At 44.5% G+C, this 25918-nt stretch overlaps 1 protein-coding gene across 1 annotated transcript in view; it reads left to right on the top strand.

Annotated features, from left to right (window-relative positions):
• C21H1orf21 (chromosome 21 C1orf21 homolog) overlaps positions 1-25918 on the top strand; it is a 141671-nt gene that overhangs the window by 65684 nt on the left and 50069 nt on the right. The window contains exon 3 of the mRNA XM_068416970.1: positions 18806-18900. Coding sequence (XP_068273071.1) covers positions 18806-18900 — 95 coding nt within the window. The remainder of the gene's footprint in view (positions 1-18805; positions 18901-25918) is intronic.

The following is a 25918-nucleotide window of genomic DNA, read 5'->3' as shown; positions in this document are numbered from 1 at the left end:
GTGTTCGCAGTCATCAGCAGGGTGAGGTCTTGCAGTGCTGCACCCTCAGCTATGTTGCAGTCCTGCTTCGGGGAGGCACGGCATTTATATCAATCGAGTGGCTCATTTGCCAGATAAAGCCTTCCCGTTCTTAGTCATGACTTCTCCTGGCAGGAAGCAAAAAAAAAACGAGCAATAAAGAAAAATGGTGCGTATTTGGAGTTCTGTCTCCTATTATTTCAGTTCTTTCCTTTGAAAAAAATCAGAAGGACCCTAAATGAGATTACTTTTCCAAATGGATAGCAGATCTTTGCCATATAAATGTTGCTACCTGTAAGCAGAGAACAATTGGCTAAATTTAACAAAACAAGTTCTTATTTTTTGTTGCTGCTTTTTGAGATTGAGCTGAGCTGGTGTAGCACTGAATGGCCCTTAGCTTAAAAAATAATCCCTATACTTTAAACCATGTTCCTTATCTAGCCACAAGATGCAAAGTGTCCTCCTTCTTTGCAGCCCTTTAACCTTAGTATATGGTTCGACATCAAACATTTAACTTCGCTTTGGAATGGTTGAAAATGTGTGCGGATAATTTTGCTATAATAAAACTGAAGAAAGAGGGGATGACTTACTTTATTTTCTGTGAAACCATAATTTTGTAAATCTTTCTCTTGCGTAGGAATGAATTTGAAGTTGCTTGACACTTCAAATTCTTCGCCCTGCACTTCAAGAAAGATGTTGAGGTGTTGGAGCGAGTCCGGAGGAGGGCGACCAAGCTGGGGAAGGGTCTGGAGGGTCTGACCTATGAGGAACGGCTGAGGGAGCTGGGGTGTTTAGCCTGGAGAAGAGGAGGCTCAGAGGTGACCTTATTGCAGTCTACAACTACCTGAAGGGAGGTTGTAGTGGAGTGGGAGTCGGCCTCTTCTCCCAGGCAACTAGCGATAGGACAAGAGGACATAGCCTCAAGCTTTGCCAGGGGAGGTTCAGGTTGGACATTAGGAAGCATTTCTTCTCAGCAAGGGTCATTAGCCATTGGAAGGGGCTGCCCAGGGAGGTGGTGGAGTCACCATCTCTGGAGGTGTTTAAGGAAAGCCTGGACATGGCACTTAGTGCCATGGTCTAGTTGCCATGGTGGTGTCAGGGCAACGGTTGGACTCGATGATGCCAGAGGTCTCTTCCAACCTGATTGATTCTGTGATTCTGTGACACCTTAAAGAGAGTTGGACTTAAAGCAGAGCAGGTATCCATAAGTTCACTAGATAGCCTTCAGACTAGATAGCCCAGTGAGGTGGTGGAGTCACCATCCCTGGAGGTGTTTAAGAAAAGACTGGACATAGCACTTAGTGCCATGGTCTAGTTGACGTGGTGGTGTCAGGGCAATGGTTGGACTCGATGATCCCAGAGGTCTCTTCCAACCTGGTTGATTCTGTGATTCTGTGACTCTATAGTTACCTTCTTCTGGTGGTTGATTGTCTTGTAATGTTTACAAGCTCTTCTCATGGTATTAGATGAGGGAATTATTCTGCAATGTCATTCTCCTTAATGTAAATGCACTGGATTTCTACAGACCCTCTCTGGTCCAGCCACTGTTTGTTGTCTCTTTTGCAGCCGTGCCTGGATTTCCAGCCTGATGTCTGCTGGGTTCGGCATGATGCACACGAGTTGGACCCAGCGCCTTTAGTGGGGATTTATAGTATAAAGAGAAGGTGAACCAAGGTGGAGAAACAATTGTTAAACTCAGGTTGGGGGAAGAAATCAATCACAGGCACGTCATAACTTCCCTTCTTCTTAGTTTAGTGGAAGCTTTTTACCTTTTGCAACCTCCCCGTTGGTGACGGAGCACCCCAAGGGGATGTACCAGAGGTTGGGGGGCAACCCGAGACTCTGCAAGCAGTTGGTACATGGACAGAGTTAACGTAGTGACCCTTCCCACAAGCTGCTTAGCTCGACGAAGAGTACAGTCAAAATTAAAGATAAATAAAGCGCAGGGGGTATGCATTTCACAGCTGCATTAGTGTACTATAAATAGGGCCGTACATCCGCCTTTGGTCTTGGCTAGAAAGAAGCCAGGATGTATTTTCTGGCAGCCTTGGTGCTGGAGGAAATCCGTTTGTTTTATGGGACAGGCAAACTTATGTGTTTTTTTTTTTAACTTAATCTTTTAAAGACAGAATCCTTGGCGTTCATTGCCTGCCTGTAGGTGCAAACGAGGAAAAATCATGGTAGAAATGCTACGTACTTTCAAGTACTGCAGTGTTCCTTCTGTCTTTTTCCAAGTGGTGTATTATTTGGCCACAAAGTAAAAAGAAAAAAACAAACCCCAAAAACAACAACCAAAAAAACCACCCCCAAACCAAAAACCCCCAAAGACTGAAATTTGGCCAGGAAATCCTCAGTGTGGGGCATAATTCTCCGATTGCCCAGGTAAGCCTTGTGAAGCCGCATGGATGTGTATTCATTTCAGCAACACAAGGTTGTAATTTTATAGTAGGAATATCCACTGGTAGAAATACCTGTTAAATACAAGGAAAAGTTACCTGAGCAGTAAGTATTTGTGTACCCTTGCACTCACAGCCGAAGGTGCCTGTGCAGGTTAGTTGCTATGAAACTTTAATTTCTAAAACTCTACCAAAATGCTTTATTGTCGTATGTTTTCAGACTACAGCGAAACATCGTTTGCTCATGTAAAAGGCATTTTTCTCTTAGGTTCTTCTCCAAAACAGAAGCACAGAATCAATCAGTCAATCAGGTTGGAAGAGCCCTCTGGGATCATCGAGTCCAACCATTGCCCTGACACCACCATGTCAACTAGGCCAGGGCACTAAGTGCCATGTCCAGTCTTTTCTTAAACCCTTCCAGAGATGGTGACTCCACCACCTCCCTGGGCAGCCCCTTCCAATGGCTAATGACCCTTGCTAAGAAGAAATGCTTCCTAATGTCCAACCTGAACCTCCCCTGGCGAAGCTTGAGGCTGTGTCCTCTTGTCCTATCACTAGTTGCCTGGGAGAAGAGGCCGACTCCCACTTCACTACAACCTCCCTTCAGGTAGTTGTAGACTGCACTAAGGTCACCTCTGAGCCTCCTCTTCTCCAGGCTAAACAACCCCAGCTCCCAGTGTGCCATCATGGATATTTTAAATAAATCCTATAACCAAGTGGTTTCATCTTGTCCCTAGTCCAAGGCTCAAGGCTGACAGTGCTCTGCCCAGACCTTGCATCAAAAAAAATTGGGAAAAAATTGTAACTGTTAAGATTGCTGCTTGATGGGCTTATAAAAAACAAAGCCTGGCTTCTGCTGAGTGGGGGTAATCGTGCCCTACCACATGCCTTTTCTTCTTATCTGTATGAGAGAGGGCTCTGGAAAAAGGATCAGGTTTAGGGTGCTCTTAAATTTCTTCTCAGAAGGGGTCATTAGACATTGGAAGGGGCTGCCCAGGGAGATGGTGGAGTCACCATCTCTGGAGGTGTTTAAGAAAAGCCTGGACATGGCACTTAGTGCCCTGGTCTAGTTGCCATGGTGGTGTCAGGGCAATGGTTGGACTCGATGATCCCAGAGGTCTCTTCCAACCTGATTGATTCTGTGATTCTGTAAATTATATATTTCCTTTCTGCTCCTGTAACGGGAGCGCTGCAAGGGGCTGTTGCGGTGACAGAGGTGTGGAGCACTTCATGTTCTGCGATACTGGGAAATAGCATGAAGTCGCTTTTGTTTCAGGATTTATAGTTTCAGGAATCATCTTGGTCTGTTCAAAGGGAAAAAAGGGAGTGTAGGTGTTTTTCATGGAAGTCTGCTAAATTGCTTTAATGGTTGTATGTATGAAAATTACATACATTTTATCCCCTGTATTTTGTCATCAAGTATATATTGAATTTCTAACTGTAGGAACTGAGTGCATCTTGAGATCTTTTTAGGCTGAAAGAACTCATCTAATATAAGTGCTCGAAACACCCATTTCTTATTTTGATTTTTTTTTAGCTATTATTGAAAACTGCCCTTTCTTAAACATCGATATTTTGCTTTCTTTGAAAAATTGTTGCCCAGAGGGAAGAGGAGGACACATGGAAGATCAGTAGCTTTTTAAAATTTCTTTTTTCCTGTTTTTTTTCTTTTCCACTCAGTCATCTTTGCACTTCCAGCATATCCTAAATGTGCGTGTTCATGTATTATTTGCACGGAGCGGCTTCGATGTGGTTGCGAGACAGAAGGCAGCGAACGTGGACGAGTGCTTCTGGTCTCATAAACAGATTATGTTCGTGATGACAGTGGGGACAAGGGAGGGGATCGTTAACGGTATGAGGCAGGTGGAAGAGCACCCACTACCCGCTGCAGAGAAATGGGAGTTAATTTGTGACTTGGCACGTATGGTGAGATGGAGATGTTATACCAGCCATCTCCTGCGGCTGGACGGGGCTGTGAGCCAGGCAGTCCCTCGCTGCCCGGCGTCGCTCCGGTTCCGGGAATTTCTTAGGGTGTTCCCATCATTACCGTTGATTGCGTGAACGATATGGCTCTGTCAGCACCGTGTGGGTGGTAGGTGTTGGCTTTTGGGGCTTTACAGAAAGCATGGATGCTGCTCAGGGAAGTAGGCATCTTTCAGAGATAACAAATTAACTCTGAACATTATAACCAGAGTGAAATATTAATCTTTGCAATAGGTTAATTTTGTAGCTCTTCGGGTGGCCTGTAAGTAAAGTAATGTAATTAACTTCTGTATCTTTTGCATCTGGAAATGTGTGCTGTGTTTTATAAATCAAGTTTTCATTAGTCCTCCCCCTCCCCTCTTGGGGAGTTTACAGAAATACTGGCAATGAGGAGACATTTGTGCTCATCATGAATCTCCAGTACATTACTACTCCTAGATAATTATTCTGTCCCTTTCATAATGCAATTAATAAAAATGGCATAGCTGTTGATTTACAAATATTCTTTGAGGTACACGAGCAGTGAAAATTTGATGGACTAATATTAATAGAAAGCCAGAAAGGATGTGAAAATCCATTTCAAGTCATACGTTGCGGGGCAGCAATCTCATTTAATAGTTGACTGATTGAGAATGACATTACTTGTTAAGTAAAGAGGAATCGGCTTTTTTATTGACAAGGAAACTGAAGACACCTCGTCATGTACTTGCAATAATAGGAAATGTGTAATTGTGGGGGTGTGGAGTGGTAATGACTCTTTATTTTCAGGGATCTCTTGGGGTGGCTCAGTTCAGGAAGGGTTTTTGGTGTCTAGAGCAGTTGGTCAAGACATTAGCGGGGCTGTGAGGAGCAGGACCTCCGTAGTTGTAGAAGGTATGCTCACAGTAATGGTCAATTAGGGTTTTTTTCTGGAATCTGAATAGTCCCTGACAGGTTCTGTGCTAAAATGATAAATGTTTTTCGGTGGAGTACATAGACGGATGCCAGCTGAGGAGAGTCAGCAGTGACCAGGAGTTTTGTTAATGATGTTGAAAAACCTGAAGAGAATTAAATATTTAGTGCTTGCTGGGTTTTTTTCCTTTCTAAGGGAGAATTTAAAAAGGAGCAGTAAAATGGAGTTGAAGTAGCCTTTCCAGTCTTGCCGCAGTGTGCTATCTAGGTTGACCGAGGTGACAACATTTGGGTTGGTATCAAGATGGTTTCCGGGTTGTGGCGTGGAGAGGCAAGAAGATGGCACCTGCCTCTGCTCCGCGGCTGAGGAGGTCTTACCACCACTGCGTCCAATCTTGCTAGGTTTTTTCCACCTAGTTGGAGAAGTTTTAGCCCTTCTTGTGTTGCAGTTTATGTTGTATTTGCAGGTTTGCTCCCCAGCTGTTCCTCTTTCTCTTGTCTCTCCCTTCCAAAAGAAAGAGGTCTGTGACCATGTAGTCAATCCTTCAAGCTTTGCTTTTCCAGTTTCTGAGTGGCACAGAGTGTTTTCTTCTGGGCAGGGTCACGCAATTTTGTTCATAAATAAGTTTGTGATGTTTAGATGTAGTAAGCGATGGGAAATGCTGTACTTCCAACTCCCAGACACTGCAAGAGCTGTGCGGGGCCAGCTCTGTGCTGCTCCTCTGTCGTGGCGTGGGGATGCTGGGGCAGGACGGTGCAACCTTGATCCAAAAACCTACCTGGTGCTTTCATAGGAACAGCAGTATTTTCAAGGCACAGCCCCTTTGTTTTCCTCCTGTCTGTTCCTTTAATTAATCTCTCTGCTGCTTGTTTCCTCTCCTGCTTTCATTTCTCAATTTGATCTTTTTAGTGGGCTAGATAATTGCATTTACCCAGTATCCTTCCTGCTGAGCACCGTGGCTGTAATCTCCACCTGAGAGATGGTTTCCTTTGAACAACCTGGTGTCTGGCTCAAAGTTACGTGTTAATTAAATGCACAAAAGAAAAAGTGTGTGCGTGTATATATATATATTGTTATATATATATATATATAACTCATATATATATGAGTTATAGAGTTTCAGCAAGCAAAAATCTGGGTAGCTAAAAGACAGTTATGAGTACACACCACCAGCACTGTTTTTTGGCTTCTTAATTACAGACAAGTACAAAAAAGTCTTTAATTATATGGTCACATGGCTGCTTTTTCAATAACATCTTATATACGGAGTTCCCTCAGATTTTAAATACAAACGGGAGTTTAAAATATCTGGAGATTGTGTAATTAAAGACGGTACCATGCAAGCGAGGCGGAAATTGTGTGTTTAGCGATAAATGGATTTTAGGACATTGAAGTTGTATTTTCAAGAGTCTTTCTGAGGTAACAAAATGGCTCCTGAGGTTGTGGTACATTTCCCCATGCTTGAACCAGCCGCTGGCAGCATGTATCTGGCCAGAGCGATTCGTTGGTAGAGTTGGCCAGAGGGTCCCTGACCTTCTTGTCAGGGAGTTGTGATGGAGCAGAGCAGCAGCAGTGTTGCCTTCCCTCACAGGTTTCAGAGGGATTTAAGATTTCTGACCCTCCCCTTACCACATGCACGCACATCCATGAGTCCCTTTATCCCCAAGAATTGTTTTTCAAGTGGTTTTGGGTCCTCACTGTCTTCCACTTGTTCATGCATCTTCCCATACTTCTCTTTGTGTAAAGAGAATTAACCCCAAGGAGCACAGAGGAGGTCTGAGCTAGAGCAGGAAAAGCTTTAGGTTATACCCTGACCTGTGAACTGTCCTCCCACCTCAGTCTGTAGACCCAGGGGTGGATGACCTGCGTGCAAGGAAGCCAGTTGTGCAAACCATGGTGACTTGTTATTTTTTTTCCACATGGGGTTAATAGATTGCGTATGAAGTAGAAATCTTTATGGAAGAATTACTTCCCACAAAACAACTCCATTGGTTGCACACCAATACCTATGTTTTTTTTTTTCCCCCTGCCAACGTACTCCTCTGACCTACCTACCACAAAGGCAGACCTAGCAGGTACACTGCAAGTGGGCCTGTGCCCCTGGTGCAAGGTTGGTTGACATGATCCTTTATGGATAATGTGATAGAAAATTAAACCTACAACTACAGTTTTCACAGTACTTAGACTATGTGACAGTCCAAATGTAGAGTAGCCTTGGAAACTTTTTGGCCAAGAAGAAGACGAGTAATGGCTTCCTCGATTCGGGTACTCGTGTCCTGCGCACAGTGGTGTGTCTCTGCAGGTCGTGTACCAAATTCAAAAATTAAACCTGTAGAAGGGATGGCTTCATCATCATCTGCCACTATATTAGATCGGGGGAAAAGAAATCAGAAAACTCAAGATACATAAATCAGGCATGTGACGAGCAGCGGCATCGTGGGCGTTGGAACAGCACCTTCTCCCTCAGGCAGAAGTCAGGCTGGACCTTTTGTGTGAGAGGACAGAGATACCCAAAGGATGGAGAGCTGTGAGCGGTTTGCAGCACTGGAAATGCCTGACAGCGTTCATGAAGGATGGGTTAATATGGCAATATGAGTTTCTGTGCTTCTACAACAACAAAGATCAAGATGACATCCATTAAAGTTAACGGAGCTGCGCTCCTGTCAAACCTGTCGGTCCCAGAGGAACGCTGTTGAAAGCTGTCATGATTTTGGGCCTGGAAAGGGGTAGACTGATAAAGTAGAAATGAATTTGCTGAAATTTGCCAGTTTAGTTTCAAGTAGCCATCACCCTTGAGGGAGTTAATGTTTCATAAAGCGTTGGGTGTGACTTGGGGCTATAGTAGGAACCGCTCGACAGCTTAGAAAAGAGCCACCCCTATCTTGACTAGCTTGAGGGCAAGTGTCCTTCCTCTCCTGCAGAAGTCCTCCACATAGGGTCTGGTTTTTGTTATACTGAATGTCTCAGTCTCCTTTCCCCCGCCCCGAAAACCAACCCTACTCGTCACATCTGCCTTGTGCAGCAGCAGTAGTTCGCATTCCTTGGTAACACGTGTTAGGATTGTGTAGGAGGAAGAAAAAATACTTGCGGGTGGTCTTTCCAGATGTGCGGCGATCTGTGTAGTACATTCAGATTTTTAAACAGCTTTTCTGTCCGATGATTTATATTTTGTTGGCGGAATTGATGTGGTGTTTGTGCACCTGCGCTCTGTTTAATATCTGGTGGTGTCCCCTGCCTCAGCTTCCATCAGCAGCTGTATTTTAGATTGGATTAAGGCAAGGTAACTTCATTTGGGAAATCTGAGCGAGCATTTTCAGATAGTCCTTTGAGAAAAACAGGTTGGCTTATTTCCTAAGCTATTTTTTTCTATTTAGTTCATGTTAGTAAAATGAACATGATCACTAAGGTCGAAAATTGCCTGGGAGGTTGATGACAGAGGAAGACGACAGGCTGCTCACCCAATGCTGGCTGATCTCCGATGAAATTTCACTCTCAACCCACATCCAGGTGGATCGGAAATCCACCCCCACAGCTGCGGATCTCAGCAATTAAGTCAGAATCGAAATAACCCTGTAGGATCCAAACCACCATGTAAATGCTGCTTGCTTAGAGTGCTTGAAGCTGGAGCTAATGAGATAACTGAGATATCCTCCTTTTTTTTTTTTTAAATTTTTTGGATTTTGACATAGTGGTTGCTGGTGTCCAGGCAGTTGATACCCGAATACAGTAACAGAGCTGGGATAATCTGAAGAGCTCATCTCATCCCTCCTGTGCTCCGAAGGATGGACTTTAAGCTGTGGCACTTGAGGCTGATGACTTTAAAGACCTCTGATGATGGAAACTGCAACCACCCAAGCCATCTAATTCTAGTACTTGACCGTCCTTGGTTAATGATTTTTCCTGATGTCTACCGTGGCTCTTTCTAGAGTTAAGCCCACCACTGCTCATCCTACCAGTGTAGCTGTGGAGCTCAGAGTATTCCTCTTCTGCCATGGTGCTGTAGGTGATGGTTGGCACGTTTCGTGTTCACCTGCTGTTACATGTTTCAGTTAAGTTGCATCAAAATCTCTTAAGATTTTTAACAAATATTTTTAGAATGAGCACTTCAGTCCTTTACCTAAATATAGCTTTTAGCTTTCAAGTCTTTGAGAGAGGGGAGCATGTGAATCTTTGATCCGTGGCACTCCTCGTGATCGCAGCAGTAGGAGTACTTTCCGCACCTGGCAGAAGTAAGTATGGTACAGAGAAATTTGTTAGACAAAATGTTCCTATTTTACAGAATAGACATGTATTTTATTACAGATGAAGGATAAATCTTGGCATGTCCTTCAGTAGAGAGGCAAGAGATCCTAAAGAAAAATACGAAGCACAGGAAAATGAAGGTGTGGTTAGAAACTTTCCTCTTGGTGTGACTGAAGTACCACTCATCTCCCGTCTGATACTTGATACGTCACTAAAAATAGAGAAGCTCACCCGTCATCCCTGTTGATGACAGCAGAGCCAAATCTGTTTGTCCTTAGCTGTCTGAAATGGGAATGCAAAATAAATCAGCATTTTGTCTATTTATTTATTTATTTAAAGACTTGATGTTTAACAAAAGATTTCTCCAGAAGTCACAGTGAGTCCCGATATCTTTGATGGAGTTATGCTTTTGTCTGGGGTCGTTTTTTTTTTTAACTGAGCCAGAAATAGCGTCATTACCGATGTTACTGTGCTAATGGCACTTATAACCATGTCTGGAAGTGCTGAAGAAATTTTTCTCATAGGAACAACCACAGTTTTCTCCCCCGCCCACTAGTAATTATTTTAATATTATCAGTTGATATGCTCATTTATCACTGAAATCATTATTAATGAGTGCTGTTTTTCTTTGTCACATTGCCATGGCAACCGGGTGACAGTTTGAGTAGAATTATCTGTTTCCAGATGGAGATCTTCATTCAATAGATTTGCCTACTGAGAATTTTTGCAGCATATTCAACTTAAAAATTCTTCCTCCCTTGCCCTTCCACAGAGTTTTGTGCTAGAGGTGTTGCTGCTTTCTGGTTTATATCCTGTGATAGATTTTGTGGTGGGTGTTATGCCCAACAATAGAGTGCACTGTCAGCGAGTTCGCTGATGACACCAAACTGGGAGGAGTGGCTGACACCCCAGCAGGCCGTGCTGCCATTCAGAGAGACCTGGACAGGCTGGAGAGTTGGGCGGGGAGAAATTTAATGAAATATAACAAGGGCAAGTGTAGAGTTCTGCATCTGGGCAAGAACAACCCCATGTACCAGTACAAGTTGGGGGCAGAGCTGTTGGAGACCAGAGTAGGGGAAAGGGACCTGGGGGTCCTAGTAGACAGTAGGATGACCATGAGCCAGCAGTGTGCCCTTGTGGCCAAGAAGGCCAATGGCATCCTGGGGTGTATTAGAAGGGGTGTGGTCAGCAGGTCGAGAGAGGTTCTCCTCCCCCTCTACTCTGCCCTGGTGAGGCCGCATCTGGAATATTGTGTCCAGTTCTGGGCCCCTCAGTTCAAGAAGGACAGGGAACTGCTAGAGAGAGTCCAGCGCAGAGCCACGAAGATGATTAAGGGGGTGGAACATCTCCCTTGTGAGGAGAGGCTTAGGGAGCTGGGTCTCTTTAGCTTGGAGAAGAGGAGACTGAGGGGTGACCTCATGAATGTTTATAAATATGTAAAGGGCAAGTGTCATGAGGATGGAGCCAGGCTCTTCTCAGTGACATCCCTTGACAGGACAAGGGGCAATGGGTGCAAGCTGGAACACAGGAGGTTGCACATAAATATGAGGAAAAACTTCTTTACGGTGAGGGTGACCGAACACTGGCACAGGCTGCCCAGAGAGGGTGGGGAGTCTCCTTCTGTGGAGACATTCAAAACCCGCCTGGACGCGTTCCTGTGTGATATGATCCAGGTAATCCTGCCCCGGCAGGGGATTGGACTAGATGATCTTTCGAGGTCCCTTCCAATCCCGAACATTCTGTGATTCTGTGATTTATGTTGTTCTTTCAAGTCAATTGAGTTGCTTTTCTTCAACTCGGTATTTGATATCTTCAACTCACCCATTCCTCCTCTGTGTGAGTTGTTGGAAATCTTCTCTTTTTATATAAGATACCTCACAATGGAAGACAGTACTTGAGTTTTAGTTTTACACATGAAAGGAGCATGAGGATGTATTTCTCTTTATATATGATATACCACACTCATACTCTGAGTGATAGTATCCTAAAATTTTTATCTTATTCACTACTGGATTTTTAGTTTTGCACAGGAAAAAGATGTTTCACTTTTGGTTTTGATGTAAAACTGTATTTAGGAAAAAGAGTATTACTCTTTAGCAAGATAGAACAAGGTAAATAGGCATCGAACTTCGTATAATTTCCTTTATCCTGAACTTCTTACAGTTTCAAAGGTCTTGTTGACTGTCAGAATTAATTAGGTCCTGCTTGATCTCAGTCAACATTTCAGGATTTCTCTGGGTTCGTTTCTTATTGCACAGACCAAAATATCTCAAAATTATGCATTTACATTAGTAGAAACCAGAAGGTAAAAATCAAAAGGTGGATTTAGCATCTTTTACTTCTTCAATTCCAGGTGCACTCTTACCTTATCAAGCAAAACCTGGTTAGTAGTTTTTTGAGAATACCTAAAGGTATTACTTTTAGGAAAGGCATCAAAGGCCCATTCCTCCAACCTGTCTGTAATCAAATTTTCATGTTCATTGAAAGCCATTAGTGACCATACACCCCATGACATACTTCAAGATCTTTCTGTTGCATAAACATCCGTTCTTCTGCATTTGCAGCACTTTCATCCTGACGGTAACTTTAGAACAAGAATAATCTCATAAAGAGCTCAGAATTTGTGGTTTCTGAACAACTTATATGTATCTATAGCAGATAAATGTTATCTTCACCTAGTCCAAAAAGTCTCTATGTAGTTGTGTCCACCCAATAATAACATAATATAGTGCAAGACCTGTCTTCTGTAAATAATTATTTGAATTTAATTGCTATCACAGAATCAATCAGGTTGGAAGAGACCTCTGGGATCATCGAGTCCAACCATTGCCCTGACACCACCATGGCAACTACACCATGGCACTACGTGCCATGTCCAGTCTTTTCTTAAACACCTCCAGAGGTGGTGACTCCACCACCTCCCTGGGCAGCCCCTTCCAATGGCTAATGACCCTTGCTGAGAAGAAATTCTTCGTAATGTCCAACCTGAACCTCCCCTGGCAAAGCTTGAGGCTGTGTCCTCTTGTCCTATCGCTAGTTGCCTGGGAGAAGAGGCCGACTCCCACTGCGCTACAACCTCCCTTCAGGTAGTTGTAGACTGCAATAAGGTCACCTCTGAGCCTCCTCTTCTCTATCTTTAGGATATTTGAAATAATGAATGTTGTCTTCTCTATGAAGAGCAAGGTGCTACACATCACACTTGTTTCTTCTCCATTACACCAACTAGCAGTGTCCTCCCTAGCAAAGCAGCTCACTACCACCTTGCCTCCTTTGCACCCTGTGGTTGCCCTTTTGGTTGACTGCTCGTTGCAGTCAACAGTCTTGGCTGGGAACGTGCTAAATATTGACTGGTCCCATTGTTTTCAGGAATTGTTCTGCATTTCTCATATCACGTCTGTACTTGAACAGACTTGTGACGGGCCCATAAAGATGAAGAGATTTTGCAGCTTAGTTTGATCCAGGGAAAAAAAATGGGAGGTCAACATGAATGTGAAGGGTAAAGTTTGTGTCAGTGAGTGCTGTAAATGCCAGAGAGAGACCTGCAAGCAAAATTTAGTGTTTCTCCTGTGGTAGCAGGAAGGTTGCAGGTGTAAATATCAACATTTTAGCTGTGATTCAGGTAGTTACTTGTATTTAAGCAGCCCAGTTCAGTGGCTATTGAAATTACGTAGAGATGGGGTTTTTCCTCAATGCGTTGGCCAGTTCAGAAAGTGGATGTTTCCAGGTATCCCTTGTCGTACCTGGGAAGCTGAAGGGCTTGTACTCAGCTGGATACACCTCCTTTTTCTTTCTGTGGCAGTATAATTACTTAGCTGGTTTTTCCCCCCTTTGAAAGTGAAATCATATCTATTTATACCTACCTCCAGCAAGTGACTAACTACTCAATACGGACAAATGTTGCCAATATATTACATTTGTGCTCCCTGTTTTAAGGAAAATATTTTGCCTGTGATACGAAATTATGAGAGTTTATGAGTAATAATATTGCTTCAAACTTAACATTGCTGATCCATTCCCTTCATCTCTGTGTGTAGCTGATAAAACAGTTGTTCGTGGCTCAGTCCTCTCTTCTGCTCCCATTAACCAAAATTAGTGGCCTGAGTGTTGGCCACCCACCCTGCTTCTTCCTCAGTGTGCCTCATCCCCAAAAGGTGGTCTCTTGGCCTTTAAGGCAGGTCCTCCGCTGTAGATTGTGTCAAATTTACATTGCTTTTTGAGATACAAGTAGAGATTTCTCACGTTCAAACACATACCATATAGTAGAGCCATGACATCAAGATTGATTTTGCAAGACGCTTTCTATTAAAAGACTAATTCTGCTAACATCTACAGGAGCAGGTGTCTTCTACTTTGACCTCCTGGATGTTTTTAATCTATATTCTCCTAAGGAGAACGTGGATTTCTCTGAAGTAAGGCTTGCTAGTTGGCAACCTGGTGCATTCAACTTGTCCTGAAAATGTAATGAAAAATGACTGCTTTATTTTTGGAAACTTTCATGCTGCTGAATGTCTTAGGCATGAATTGTCCACGTGTCTGCACTTCTCCTGCAGTTGGTAGGATGGAAGGAAGAGTAACACCAACTGTGCTACGCTGCACAGATAATTGAGTAGTTCTTGTATTCATAAGTAAAGTATTGGGGGGAAGTGCATTTACTAACACTGCTGCAAATATCTGTGGAAATTACACAAGAAATCTATGCAAAGTTCTTTGCCACCATTTCAGGGCTACTTGGTGCATCTGGCAAACGACACAGCATTTGAAGGATCCGTGCCTGTGTTCAACGTGAATTTAAAATTACGTTTTTGAGAACTTTTGTTGATGATGATCTCTAAAAAGTCTCATGTGGAGCTGAAGCTGAAAAGGAAGCGTAGCCTAGAAATTCACGCAACCATGAAGAATGGGAACAGGCTACCCAGGCAGCTCAAGTATTCCTTAAATGTCCTGTGTCCGTGTCATAGTCTTTACCCTCACCTGGCCTGACTCTGTCCACAGGTTCTCTAACGTCTGTTCTCTTTATGAATCCTACACAATTCAGGGAGATCGCTGAAGTTAATAGCAAGAGGAGGTGTAAAGAAAACAGTGGACCGATACTTGTTGAGGATGGTCACCCAGGGATGAAGAAAAAGCAGAGTTGATCATCATCAATGCTTTTTTTGCCTCGGTCTTTAATAATACTGGAAGACTTCAGGCTGCCTGGTCCTCTGAGTCAGAGGACCACAAGTGTGGGAACAGTGACTTTCAATTTGTGGACACTGAATTTGTAAGGGACCAATTGTATCAGCTGAATGTTCACAAGTCCATGGGGCCTGATGGGATTCACCCCAGAGTTCAGAAGGATCTGGCGGATGTTACGGCAGGACCCCTCTCTATCATCTACCAAAGGTCTTGGGAGTCTGGGGAGGTCCCTGCTGACTGGAAGCTAGCTAATGTTATTCCAGCCCTACAAAAAGGGCATGAGGGAAGATCCACGGAACGACAGAGCTGTTAGTCTAACCTCAGCCCCGTGAAAAATTAGGGAGAAGATTACACATGGTACTATTGAAAGGCATTTGAAGAATAATGCAATCCTCAGGCACAGTCAGTGTGGGTTCACCAAGGGAAAGTCCTGTTTAACTAACTTGATATCCTTCTGTGATAAGGTCACCTGCCCAGTGGATGAGGGGAAGGCAGTAGATGTAGTTTTTCTGGTTCTTAGTAAGGCTTTTGACACTGTTCTTCACAGCATCCTTCTGGACAAGTTGTCCAGCTGTGGGGTGAGTGGATTTATGGTGCACTGGGTGAAGAACTGGCTGAAGGGCAGAGCTCAAAGGGTTGTAGTGAATGGGGCTACATCTGGCTGGTGACCGGTCACCAGCGGTGTTCATCGGGGCTCGATCCTAGGGCAAGTGCTGTTCAGTATATCAAAGATCTGGGTGCTGGAGTTGAATGCACCATTAGCAAGTTTGCTGATGATACCAAACTGGGAGGTGCTGTTGACTCTCTTGAGGGACAGGAGGCCTTGCAGAGGGAGCTGGATAGATTGGAGCATTGGGCTGTGATTAATGGGATGAAATTTAACAAGTTGAAATGCCGGATTCTGCACCGAGGATGGAGTAATGCCGGGCACAAGTATAAATTGGGAGAGGAGTGGCTGGAGAGCAGCCCTGCAGAAGGGGTCTGGGGGTGCTGGTGGGCAGCAGGCTCAACAGGAGCCAGCAGTGTGCGCTGGGAGCCCAGAGGGCAAACCCTGTCCTGGGGGGCATCAAACACAGCACGACCAGCCGGTCAGGAGAGGGGATTGTCCCGCTGTGTTCAGCGTTGGTGCGGCCTCACCTCGAGTGCTGTGTGCGGGGCTGGGCCCCACCGTTTGAGAAGGACGTGAAGGTCCTTGAATGCATCCAGAGGAGGGCAACCAAGCTGGTGACAGGGCTGGAAGGGACGTCCTGTGAGGAGTGGCTGAGGACTTTGGGCTTGTCTAGCCTGGAGAAAAGGAGGCTGAGGGGCAACCTCATGGCTCTGTACAGCTTCCTGAGGAGGGGACGTGCTGAGCTCTTGTCCCTGGGCTCTGGGGACAGGACATGTGGGCATGGTTCAAAGCTGCACCAGGGGCGGTTCAGACTGGACATGAGGAAGCATTTCTTTACCAAGAGGGTGGTCAAACCCTGGAACAGGCTGCCGAGAGAGGTGGTTGATGCCCCAAGCCTGTCGGTGTTTAAGAGGCATTTGGCCAATGCCCTTAACAACATGCTGTAACTTTTGGTCAGCCTGAATTGGTCAGGCAGTTGGGCTCAATGATCGTTGTAGGTCCTTTCCAACTGAAATATTCTATTCTGGTAAAAGCAGCACAGATTTGTAAGTAGTAACGGTGCAATAATTACAAGAGTGCTGTCATGATGGTGGTGATGAATATTGGGAAGCCAGGTACCAACAAGTCCTCAGCTCAGACACCGGAGCAGCGATGCCTGGCAGCACTCTTACAATCAGTTAGGGAAGAAGTACAGAATTAAGTTTCCAACAAAACCCCTCCTTCCTGTCTTGCCTCCATCCTATCGAACTGTATCAAACTTTCATATATAAATCTGATTGTGCTGATTATCAGTCATGGACTCATCAGTGCCCTGGTCCACTCGCTACAAGAGACGATGTCTTCCAAGGAAGCCTCCCTTGCATACAGTCCGCATCGGATGGACTGGACGTGGCACTTAGTGCTGTGGTCTAGTTGCCATGGTGGTGTCAGGGCAGTGGTTGGACTCGATGATCCCAGAGGGCTCTTCCAACCTGAGTGATTCTCTTTGATCAAAATTAATCTCTTGGAATAAGCAGGAGACACGTTTCAGAGGTTATTTTTACCAGTGAACATCAGGACCTCCATACCTCACTCGTTTTTCACAAGGCTGGGTTGAACATGCCTCTCTTCTAGTTAACGTGGACTAGCTGCGGGCTGTGCAAACTCCCTTTGTGCTATTTTCTCTTTCTCATCTCTTTTCCTATTCAAATCCATACATGCCACCGTGGGAGTTTTATGCTTTTTTCTGCATGTGGGTTTTATTGCTAATCACAACAGATATCATTGAAGGAGTGAGAAAAATGTGAGTTGGATATTGCAGTCAGTCAAGTACTTCTAATCCCCACGCTTTATCGTGTTCAGCCTTTTTGGGTTTATGAATTGGCACCTCCAGACTACGTAAATCCCATTTAAAAAAGAAAAATAATTCAGAGTTGTTGTTCACATTTACCAATCTAATAACGTTGTCTTAAATTCTTCCGTCTGTTTTGAGACTCTGCATCTGAGATGCTGCTATTTGATAAATTCACAGTTACTCAAACTCTATAATTAAAAAAGCATCTAGGTACGGACTAGGCCAAATGCAAAACCATGTTGTATTTTTTTAAAAAGTTTTTTTTTCAAAGTTAGGGTTATTTAACTTATGTGCTCCGTGGTGAACAGTTTCCTGAAAACAAGCTTCCTTCTAAATAATTTTGATTATTTTTTTTTAACAGTACAGTAACCCAGAAAAATCCATTTGTGTCTTGTTTTTCCCTTAGCAAGTGAGATAAATTACTTGAAAACCCTAAAAAAAGAATAAAGTTTCTGTGATTTCTTTTAATTTGCCGAGGTTTTGCATTTTATTCCCAGTGTACTACGTCTCATTTCACGTTGTATTAACATTTTCCACTTCTGTGGGGTAAAGATTCTCTTCTGCATTCTATATCATGGCCGGAGGAGCGTGGGTGCAAAACTTTTGAGTGTTTTTCTGATAGATTCACGTACTACAAAGATAACCAGAGCAAAAAGCGGCTGAGAAAAGGCAGTGTGGATCCTGCAAGCACTGGATTCACAGGCTAGAGAGAAAAATCCCTTTTTCCCAAATCCCACCTTGTCCTACCAAAGAAAAAAATCCCTTTATTCAAGCTTTGGGGGAGGCTCTTTACTGTGGGGTAGCACATGTGTGTTAGATAATATCTCCATACTGGCACTGGAGCTGGGAGTTTATTATTCAAAGAGCTGAAACGCCCGGCTGATCAATATTAAGGGCAAACCAGGGATCTGACTTGCCTTATTCCTTCTTTTCACGCTGGATTTCTATCTGGGTAACATTCACGTGCAGGAAAAATGGTCGGGGGGGGGGGAGTGGGGAGAAGGTGATGCTCAGGATGGGGCGTTTTCTGCAGCAATCCCTGTGTGACTGTGCATTGTGTACCTTTGGCTTTAGCACCGTGAAAACAGTGCAGGAAAAACAAAATAAATAAAAAAATGCAGTGGGTTTTGGTGTGGGGTTTTTTACCCCCAGCTTTTAACTTAAGTTTTAAATAGCCTCCATCAGCATTGCTCTTCGAAAGAGGTTTTTTCGATGCCAGGGACATCCATGAGCAGACTCCTCTCTGTAGTAACTACTGTACATCGCTTGTTTATCCACTGAGGATGGGAGGATGGAGGAGCAAAGAACTTGTTTGTATTAAACATCTTATACAGAAAACTAGGGATCTGGGGGAGTTTACATCCCCTGTTCGTGGGGCCGTGGCTATGCTAGACCAGGCAGCTACTGAACAATTTCTGTAAGCCAGAACTGGAAATTCTTACTGAAGCTTCAGTCAGGAAAAACTTCATTGGTATCAGTCACATTTAAACCTTTGAAACTATATAAGTGTAATTTTTAGTTGCTTTGCTTAATTAGGGTCCTTTCTAGTCAGCTGTTTTGGTTTTAGTTTGTTTTTTTTCCCCAGCTGCTGAACTACACTGGTTCAAAATTTTTTTTCTTTTTTTTTTCTTTTTTTTTTTTTCCTTGGTGCTCAGATGAGTATAGGATCAAACCAGTGGAAGAGGTCAAATACATGAAAAATGGGGGAGAAGATGATCAGAAAATAGCAGCCAGGAACCAAGAAAACTTGGTAAGGATCGAACTTATCGCTTATCTAATGACATAACGTGGCTCTGCTTTTGTAATGACAATATGCAACGCGCAGCACATTCAAACTGCAGCTTAACACGCGGCAAGAGGATTGTCTCAGAATGTCCTAACTCTCTGCGAAGCTCGCGTAGAAGGTGCAAAATGTGACTTTTTTCTGCTTGTCTTTCTGAATTAGGCTCTACTTGATCTTGGAGCGAGTGCTTCCACGATTATACTCACTTGCAGATCCGAATATACGCGCTTGGAAATGTGTGTGTCTATATTGCAAACGAGTTGGTAGTAAACCAGCAGTGCTCTGCCATTGAGAAAGTGACCTACTTATGTAGATATTATTTTCTCTGTGCTTCCTGGTTTTACATATTTTAAAATTCACAGTTGGGAATAGAAAAAGCAATATATTCCTAACACAGCAGTTGCAAGAATCACTTTGTGTGTGTTTCTTTTTCCCTGAGTTGAGCACCTTGATGGCTTGTAGTTCCACTTACGGGAAGGAAATCACAGGTAAACTCTTAGTACCACTAGAAATAACTAGGATGCTGTTGAAGCGGCTTAAAAATCACAGTTGAGTCACTTCTGGCATTTCTGAGAAGTTGTTTCTTCTCTTCTAAAGCTGAAGGAATGTAGATTTTGTAATTGGCTGACTGAGGCTTTGCCCAGTTTTAACTTTTTAAAGACATAGAATCATAGAATGGTTTGGGTTGGAAGGGACCTTAAAGACCATCTAGCCCAACCCCCTGCCATGGGCAGGGACACCTTCCACCAGACCAGGTTGCTCCAAGCCCCATCCAACCTGGCCTTGAACACTGCCAGGGAGGGGGCAGCCACAGCGTCTCTGGGCAACCTGGGCCAGTGTCTCACCACCCTCACAGCAAAGAATTTCTTCCTAATATCTCATCTCAATCTCCCCTCTTTCAGTTTAAAACCGTTCTCCATCGTCCTATCACTCCATGCCCTTGTAAAAAGCCCCTCTCCAGCTTTCCTGTAGCCCCTTCAGGTACTGGAAGGTGCTAGAAGGTCTCCCCAGAGCCTTCTCTTCTCCAGGCTGAACAGCCCCAACTCTCTCAGCCTGTCTCCATAGCAGAGGTGCTCCAGCCCTCTGAGCATCTTCGTGGCCTCCTCTGGACTCACTCCAGCAAGTATAATAGTTGGGTGCAAAATCTCACATGTGGTTCTCCTCATTCATTGCAGGATTGTTTTTCCATTTCCCCTCCATCAGTAAGACCAGTAAGACCAAAGGGGGAACATCAGCAGCAGATTTCAGCGGAGCCATAACCATTATCACCAGCTGAGGGTTTGCCTTTTGCCGTCATTGGGCAGCTGTACAGAAATCCACTGTTTGGGATTTTTTACTTTCCTTAAGATACAAGTGAGCTCCAGGCATCCTGGATACTTTATATTCCCTCTTCCAGACCCCGTACTTGCGTTACACAACTACATGTGCATTCCTGTAGTAAATAGCAGGGTTTATTTTGCTGTCCTAACCTCCTTGCTCAAGCGGTGGCTGGGCAGCACGCAACACAATTTCCGCCTCGGTCTCCAGATGAGGTATTTGCTGATGCTCCAGTGGACGGCACAACTTCAGCTTGCAGCAGGATTTGGGGTTTTTTTAGTGCCTCAGAAACATTGCTGAGAATATCACCTTTCCTAGCAGCATCCACAGCTTTATCACCTTATTGTTTTGAACTGGGAGAAGTGTGACTGCAAGAATTTTTTTTTCTCATTTTAAAGACCCCAGTGCTTTGTTGGTTAACAGAGAAAAGAGGAAAATGATCCTCTTTTTTTTTTTTTATAAAAAATGGAAAAAATCTAGCAGGTTAAATTTTAAACCAGCCTTCAGCTGTAGTTAAATTAGGGTATTTGCAGAAGGTAACATGTCACTTGAATGGCAACGAGGAAGAGTTCAGGGAAGCTTAACTCTGCTGAGGTGACGCAGTCGCTGAAGTTGTGTTCAAAACTAGACAGAGATATTTTGCCCTTTCGTTAGTGCCTGCTTTCTTGTAGCACCTAAGCGTTAGCCTGATTAAATTTAGGAAGAGACATTTCTACAGCACAGTGCTTATTACTTTATCATTGACAGGTCATGTTTGATGGGAGCAGGGGGTTTATTGGAAAATATAACTTAATATGGAGTTGGAGGGCTGGTATAGCTCTCTGTCATATCTGTCAGGAGGAAGCAAAAAGTCAGTAACCCAAGAAAGTCTTCGATCAGACAGGATACCTACACTTTAAAACAAAAGCCACGTTGCACACCAAAAAGGCTTTATTTTCCTTTTCCTCATCTTACTATAGGGAGATCACATTGTAATGTATGCAGCTTTTTAATCCTGGGAGTTGTCAAGTCCTCGTCACTCCTGGATTTTTTTAAAGAGGTTTCACTGTTCGAGTTCTCCTTAGTAAACATGTTTTAGTTCACTGCTTAGAAGATGGGTTAAGCTACCCATCACTCAGGCTTTAGTTTTCTTAACGTGTGAGAACTTGGCAAGCGCTTACATAATCCCATCTTCTCATCAGCCATTTCCAGGCAACAGAAGCGTTAGGAGCAAGAAAAGGCGGTGGAAGAATCGACCGGCCCTTTTCCCTCCTCTCTTGTTTCTTAAGCCCACGTTTCTTTGCTGTGACAGGGCTGCTAATTCATGTGTCCTTCAGAAACGTGGCCCGGATGAGAGGTATAACCTGCACGTCATTATAGTCGCTTCCCTGGGAACTGCTGCCGTGTGGGTTATCTTATCTGCTGATACTTGTGCTTGAATTATGTTATTCAGATGCCATGGAATTTTTCAATCCCATTATCATCGCTGTTACTTTTTTAAGGTATTTTGAAGTCTTGCTTTAAAAAAAAAAATCTCTGCTCAAGTGAAAATAAAACTGCTTCCCTTGTAACTTAGGCTCTTTGATGTGGTGCCATCTCTGCCGATGGTGTTGCAGTATTTCTGAGTCAGGGGAAGAAAAAAAAAGGTCGTACAAGTAGATAAAGAGAATGGGAGGCCACGGCAGACACCAGTCAAATTGTCATTTTGTACTGGGGTCCGGGCTTTTATTCTGTTTAAAGAGAGAGCTGGACATGGGCTGGTACGAGCACGGGTATCCCTGGGAGAGAGGAGGCTCTGTCAGGGAATCACCATCTTCTCAGCTCAGCCTGAGGCTTAAGCAGGGCTCAACACTTGAGCGAGGCTGACACTGTAAAGCAGAAATACTCCTCAGATGTGTTGACAACGGGATGGCTGTGCTAGGGCTGTATGCCAGGTGGAACAGAAGATGCTCCATGTGAAGACATTTTCTGGCAGAATCAAAGGCCTCCTTGAATTGAAATGTAGGCTTCTGGGCAAGGCGGGGGGGGTAAGAAAATAAGAAAAGATAAAAAAGCCAAGCTTGTTTCAGACTCTGTCAAAGTCACTTATTGTTTTCCTGCCCTTCCTTCGTATCCATTGGCCTGATTCACTTCCTTACCCAGGTTGTTTCTCCGGTTCTCCGCTTGCTGCTGGGATCTCTCTGGTCCTGGTTTCATTCCTGGTACCTCTGGCTCCTGGGATCTCCATCCTCAAAATGAAACCAGACACGTTGCAGGTGGTGGGGAATATCTTGAGCTGACAGTCATACGTCCTTGAAGCCTGCAGACGGGAGTGGGACGTAGCAGGATTAGGTGCTGGAGAACCCAGGGTTACGCTGCGTGCTGGCACTCTGCACCGCACACTTTAATAGCTGCTCAGCTGAAACAGGGGTGTGTGGAGTCAGATCTGTAAAGACCTAGTAGACAGATGAAAGAAATAACCCTTTTGTACTGTTTTTCAAAACTATGTACATTTTTTAATTGCATGTGTTGGGCTAGAGAGCAGCCCTGCAGAAAGGGAGCTGGGGGTTCTGGTCGACGGCGAGTTGAACAGGAGCCAACAGTGTGCCCTGGCAGCCAAGAGGGCCAACCGTGTCCTGGGGTGCATCAAGCATAGTATTGCCAGCCGGTCAAGGGAGGTGATTGTCCCGCTCTACTCGGCACAGGTGCGGCCTCACCTTGAGTACTGGGTGCAGTTTGGGTGCCACAGTATAAAAAGGATATGAAGATACTAGAGAGTGTCCAGAGAGGAGAGCCACAAAGATGGTGAAGGGTTAAGAGGGGAAGCCGTACGAGGAGCGGCTGAAGTCACTGGGTCTGTTCAGCTTGGAGAAGAGAAGACTGAGGGGAGACCTCACTGCAGTCTACAACTTCCTCACAAGGGGAAGTGGAGGAGTAGGCGTTGACCCTGGCGACCAGTGAGAGAACTCGAGGGAATGGCAGGAAGATATGCCAGGGGAGGATTAGGTTGGATATTAGGAAAAGGCTCTTCACCCAGAGGGTGGTGGAGCACTGGAACAGGCTCCCCAGGGAAGCAGTCATGTTGCCAAGCCTGACAGCATTCAAGAAGCATTTGGACAATGCCCTCAGACACATGGTGTGAATTCTGAGGCTGTCCTATGCTGGGACAGGAGTTGGACTCGATGATCCTTGTGGGTCCCTTCCAACTCAGGACATTCTATGATTCTGTGATATATGTATAAGAAACCATGGAAATTGTGTTAATTTTCAAATGAGACGTGATCGCCCATAGAAGCTCACAAGTGCGATGGTGTTCCCGGAGATGAAGGAGCAGCTGTGATGGTTATTTGTACATTCAGAAGCAGAAGGGCTGGCTGCGATGGTTTATCAGGGTCCAGGACTGATGTGGCAGGGAGGGCAGGCGGGTGGCTCTGCCCACGGTGGGCTGGGCTCCGGCAGGGTTGTTGGCTCAGGCAGCACAGGCGAGACGATGCTGTCTCTTGGTGCCAACGTGCCAAGTGAGGTGATGAACCCCCACGTGTTAAAACTAAATTTCAACTCACCGTGGATCCCCAACGGCTCAGCAAAACCCTGCTGGAGCAGAGGTGAGCTCTCCTGTGTTTCCCCATCTTTTTTTGGGGGGGACTAGGGGTTGTTTAAGGGTTTTATGATAAGCCTTCTCCAAAACAAAGAGAGTTTTACCAACTTTGAGTTTACCGGCAGATCTGGATGGGGTTTTTTGGCCTGAGATATTAGCAAAAGCTACTTCATGGCTGATCACATATGTCACATCCCTGGGTTTGTTACTTAGGAATGCTAAAATCCTAAATATCAGGAAGCATTAATAATTTAAAAGGCTAAATCTATTCTAAAACATACTGCTGCAAGTAGGTATCATGAGTTTTACCATTTCTAAAGACCTATTGATTTTTTGGTTGGACAGGACTCTCTGTTGAGCTCTACAACCTCCCGTTAAACATACAGAGTACGATCATAACAGCCTATTTAACATTCCTAATAGGACAAATTTAATTGTCCTCATTTCCATACTCTTGCAGCATAAAATTTTATCACCAGAAAAGGTAAAATAAGAAGGTGTGGCGTGTTCGTGCAGCGTAGCGTTGCTTTGGCAAACCTGATGAGCTGTATCACTTCTCCTTGGAGATGGTTTGCGATAGTACAGGTGCCTCTGAAAATATCAAATACCTAAAGCTGCATTTTTAACGAGTGGTTAACTCGTTATTTATTGCAGTTCAGGTTTTGGATGTTTTTGTCACTTTTTACCAATAGAAATCTGGTTTTTTGATTTGCATTGGCACAAAAAACTACTTATTAGGATTTTTATGCTTTGTTATCCAAACCCTCAAAACAATCGGGCGTAATCCTCTTGTTTTGTCCCGAAGCTCCAGAGTGAAATTACATGTTAGATGAATTCCTGCTGGAGTTGAAAGAAAATTGCCTCTCTCCATTGCTCTTGCTATCTCTCACTCTGCCTTTAATAACACGAACAATGTTTTGCCTTTTTTTTCCCCCAATAAGTATAAATTTCCACTCCACTTACCTGCAAATGGAATTTTTCTCAGCCTTGCGTGCGCTGTTATTTCCTTACTACATCTTGAGCGTCTCAGCCCCGTCGCTGTTCTCCATTTATCATTCAGCCCCGTAATACTTAGTATTGCAAACCCTCAGTCTCTGCGGCTCTGTATTCAACACCAGGGATCATTTTCTGCAGTGATTTGTTAAAAGTAGACGGGAGTATCTGATAAAGTGTATGAAATTAGAAGCCCAGCAGAAAATAAGGAATGAAACAACTGTAATAAGCATATAAAATGTGATATATCCCCCAGTGCTACAGGCTGGGGCAAGAGTGGTTAGAAAGCGGCCTGGTGGAAAGAGCCCTGGGGGTGCTGATCGACAGCCGGCTAAACATGAGCCAGCAGTGTGCCCAGGTGGCCAAGAAGGCCAGTGGCATCCTGGCCTCTATCAGGAATAGTGTAGCCAGCCGGTCTGGGGAAGTGATCGTCCCTCTGTACTCGGCACTGGTGAGGCCGCACCTTGAATCCTGTGTCCAGTTCTGGGCCCTGCACTTCAAGAAAGATGTTGAGGTGTTGGAGAGAGTCCAGAGGAGGGCAACCAAGCTGGTGAAGGGTCTGGAGGGTCTGACCCATGAGGAACGGCTGAGGGAGCTGGGGGTGTTTAGCCTGGAGAAGAGGAGGCTCAGAGGTGACCTTAGTGCAGTCTACAACTACCTGAAGGGAGGTTGTAGTGGAGTGGGAGTCGGCCTCTTCTCCCGGGCAACTAGCGATAGGACAAGAGGACACAGCCTCAAGCTTGGCCAGGGGAGGTTCAGGTTGGACATTAGGAAGCATTTCTTCTCAGCAAGGGTCATTAGCCATTGGAAGGGGCTGCCCAGGGAGGTGGTGGAGTCACCATCTCTGGAGGGGTTTAAGAAAAGCCTGGCCATGGCACTTAGTGCCATGGTCTAGTTGCCATGGTGGTGTCAGGGCAATGGTTGGACTCGATGATCCCAGAGGGCTCTTCCAACCTGACTGATTCTGTGATTCTGTGATATGTGAAAGGGAAGATACCTATTTAAATATTATGCACAGTATGCAAAATATATATTAGAGATACATTAATAATAAGCATTTTGTGACGTGTCATGCAACTATTGACATACGTCTGAATTCCAGATCCATTTAGAAAAATA

Source organism: Nyctibius grandis, chromosome 21 (genome assembly GCF_013368605.1).
Source record: "Nyctibius grandis isolate bNycGra1 chromosome 21, bNycGra1.pri, whole genome shotgun sequence".
NCBI classification, from domain to species: Eukaryota; Metazoa; Chordata; class Aves; order Nyctibiiformes; family Nyctibiidae; genus Nyctibius; species Nyctibius grandis.
Note: the sequence above shows the minus strand (reverse complement) of the source record. Positions and strands in the feature narration are given on the sequence as shown.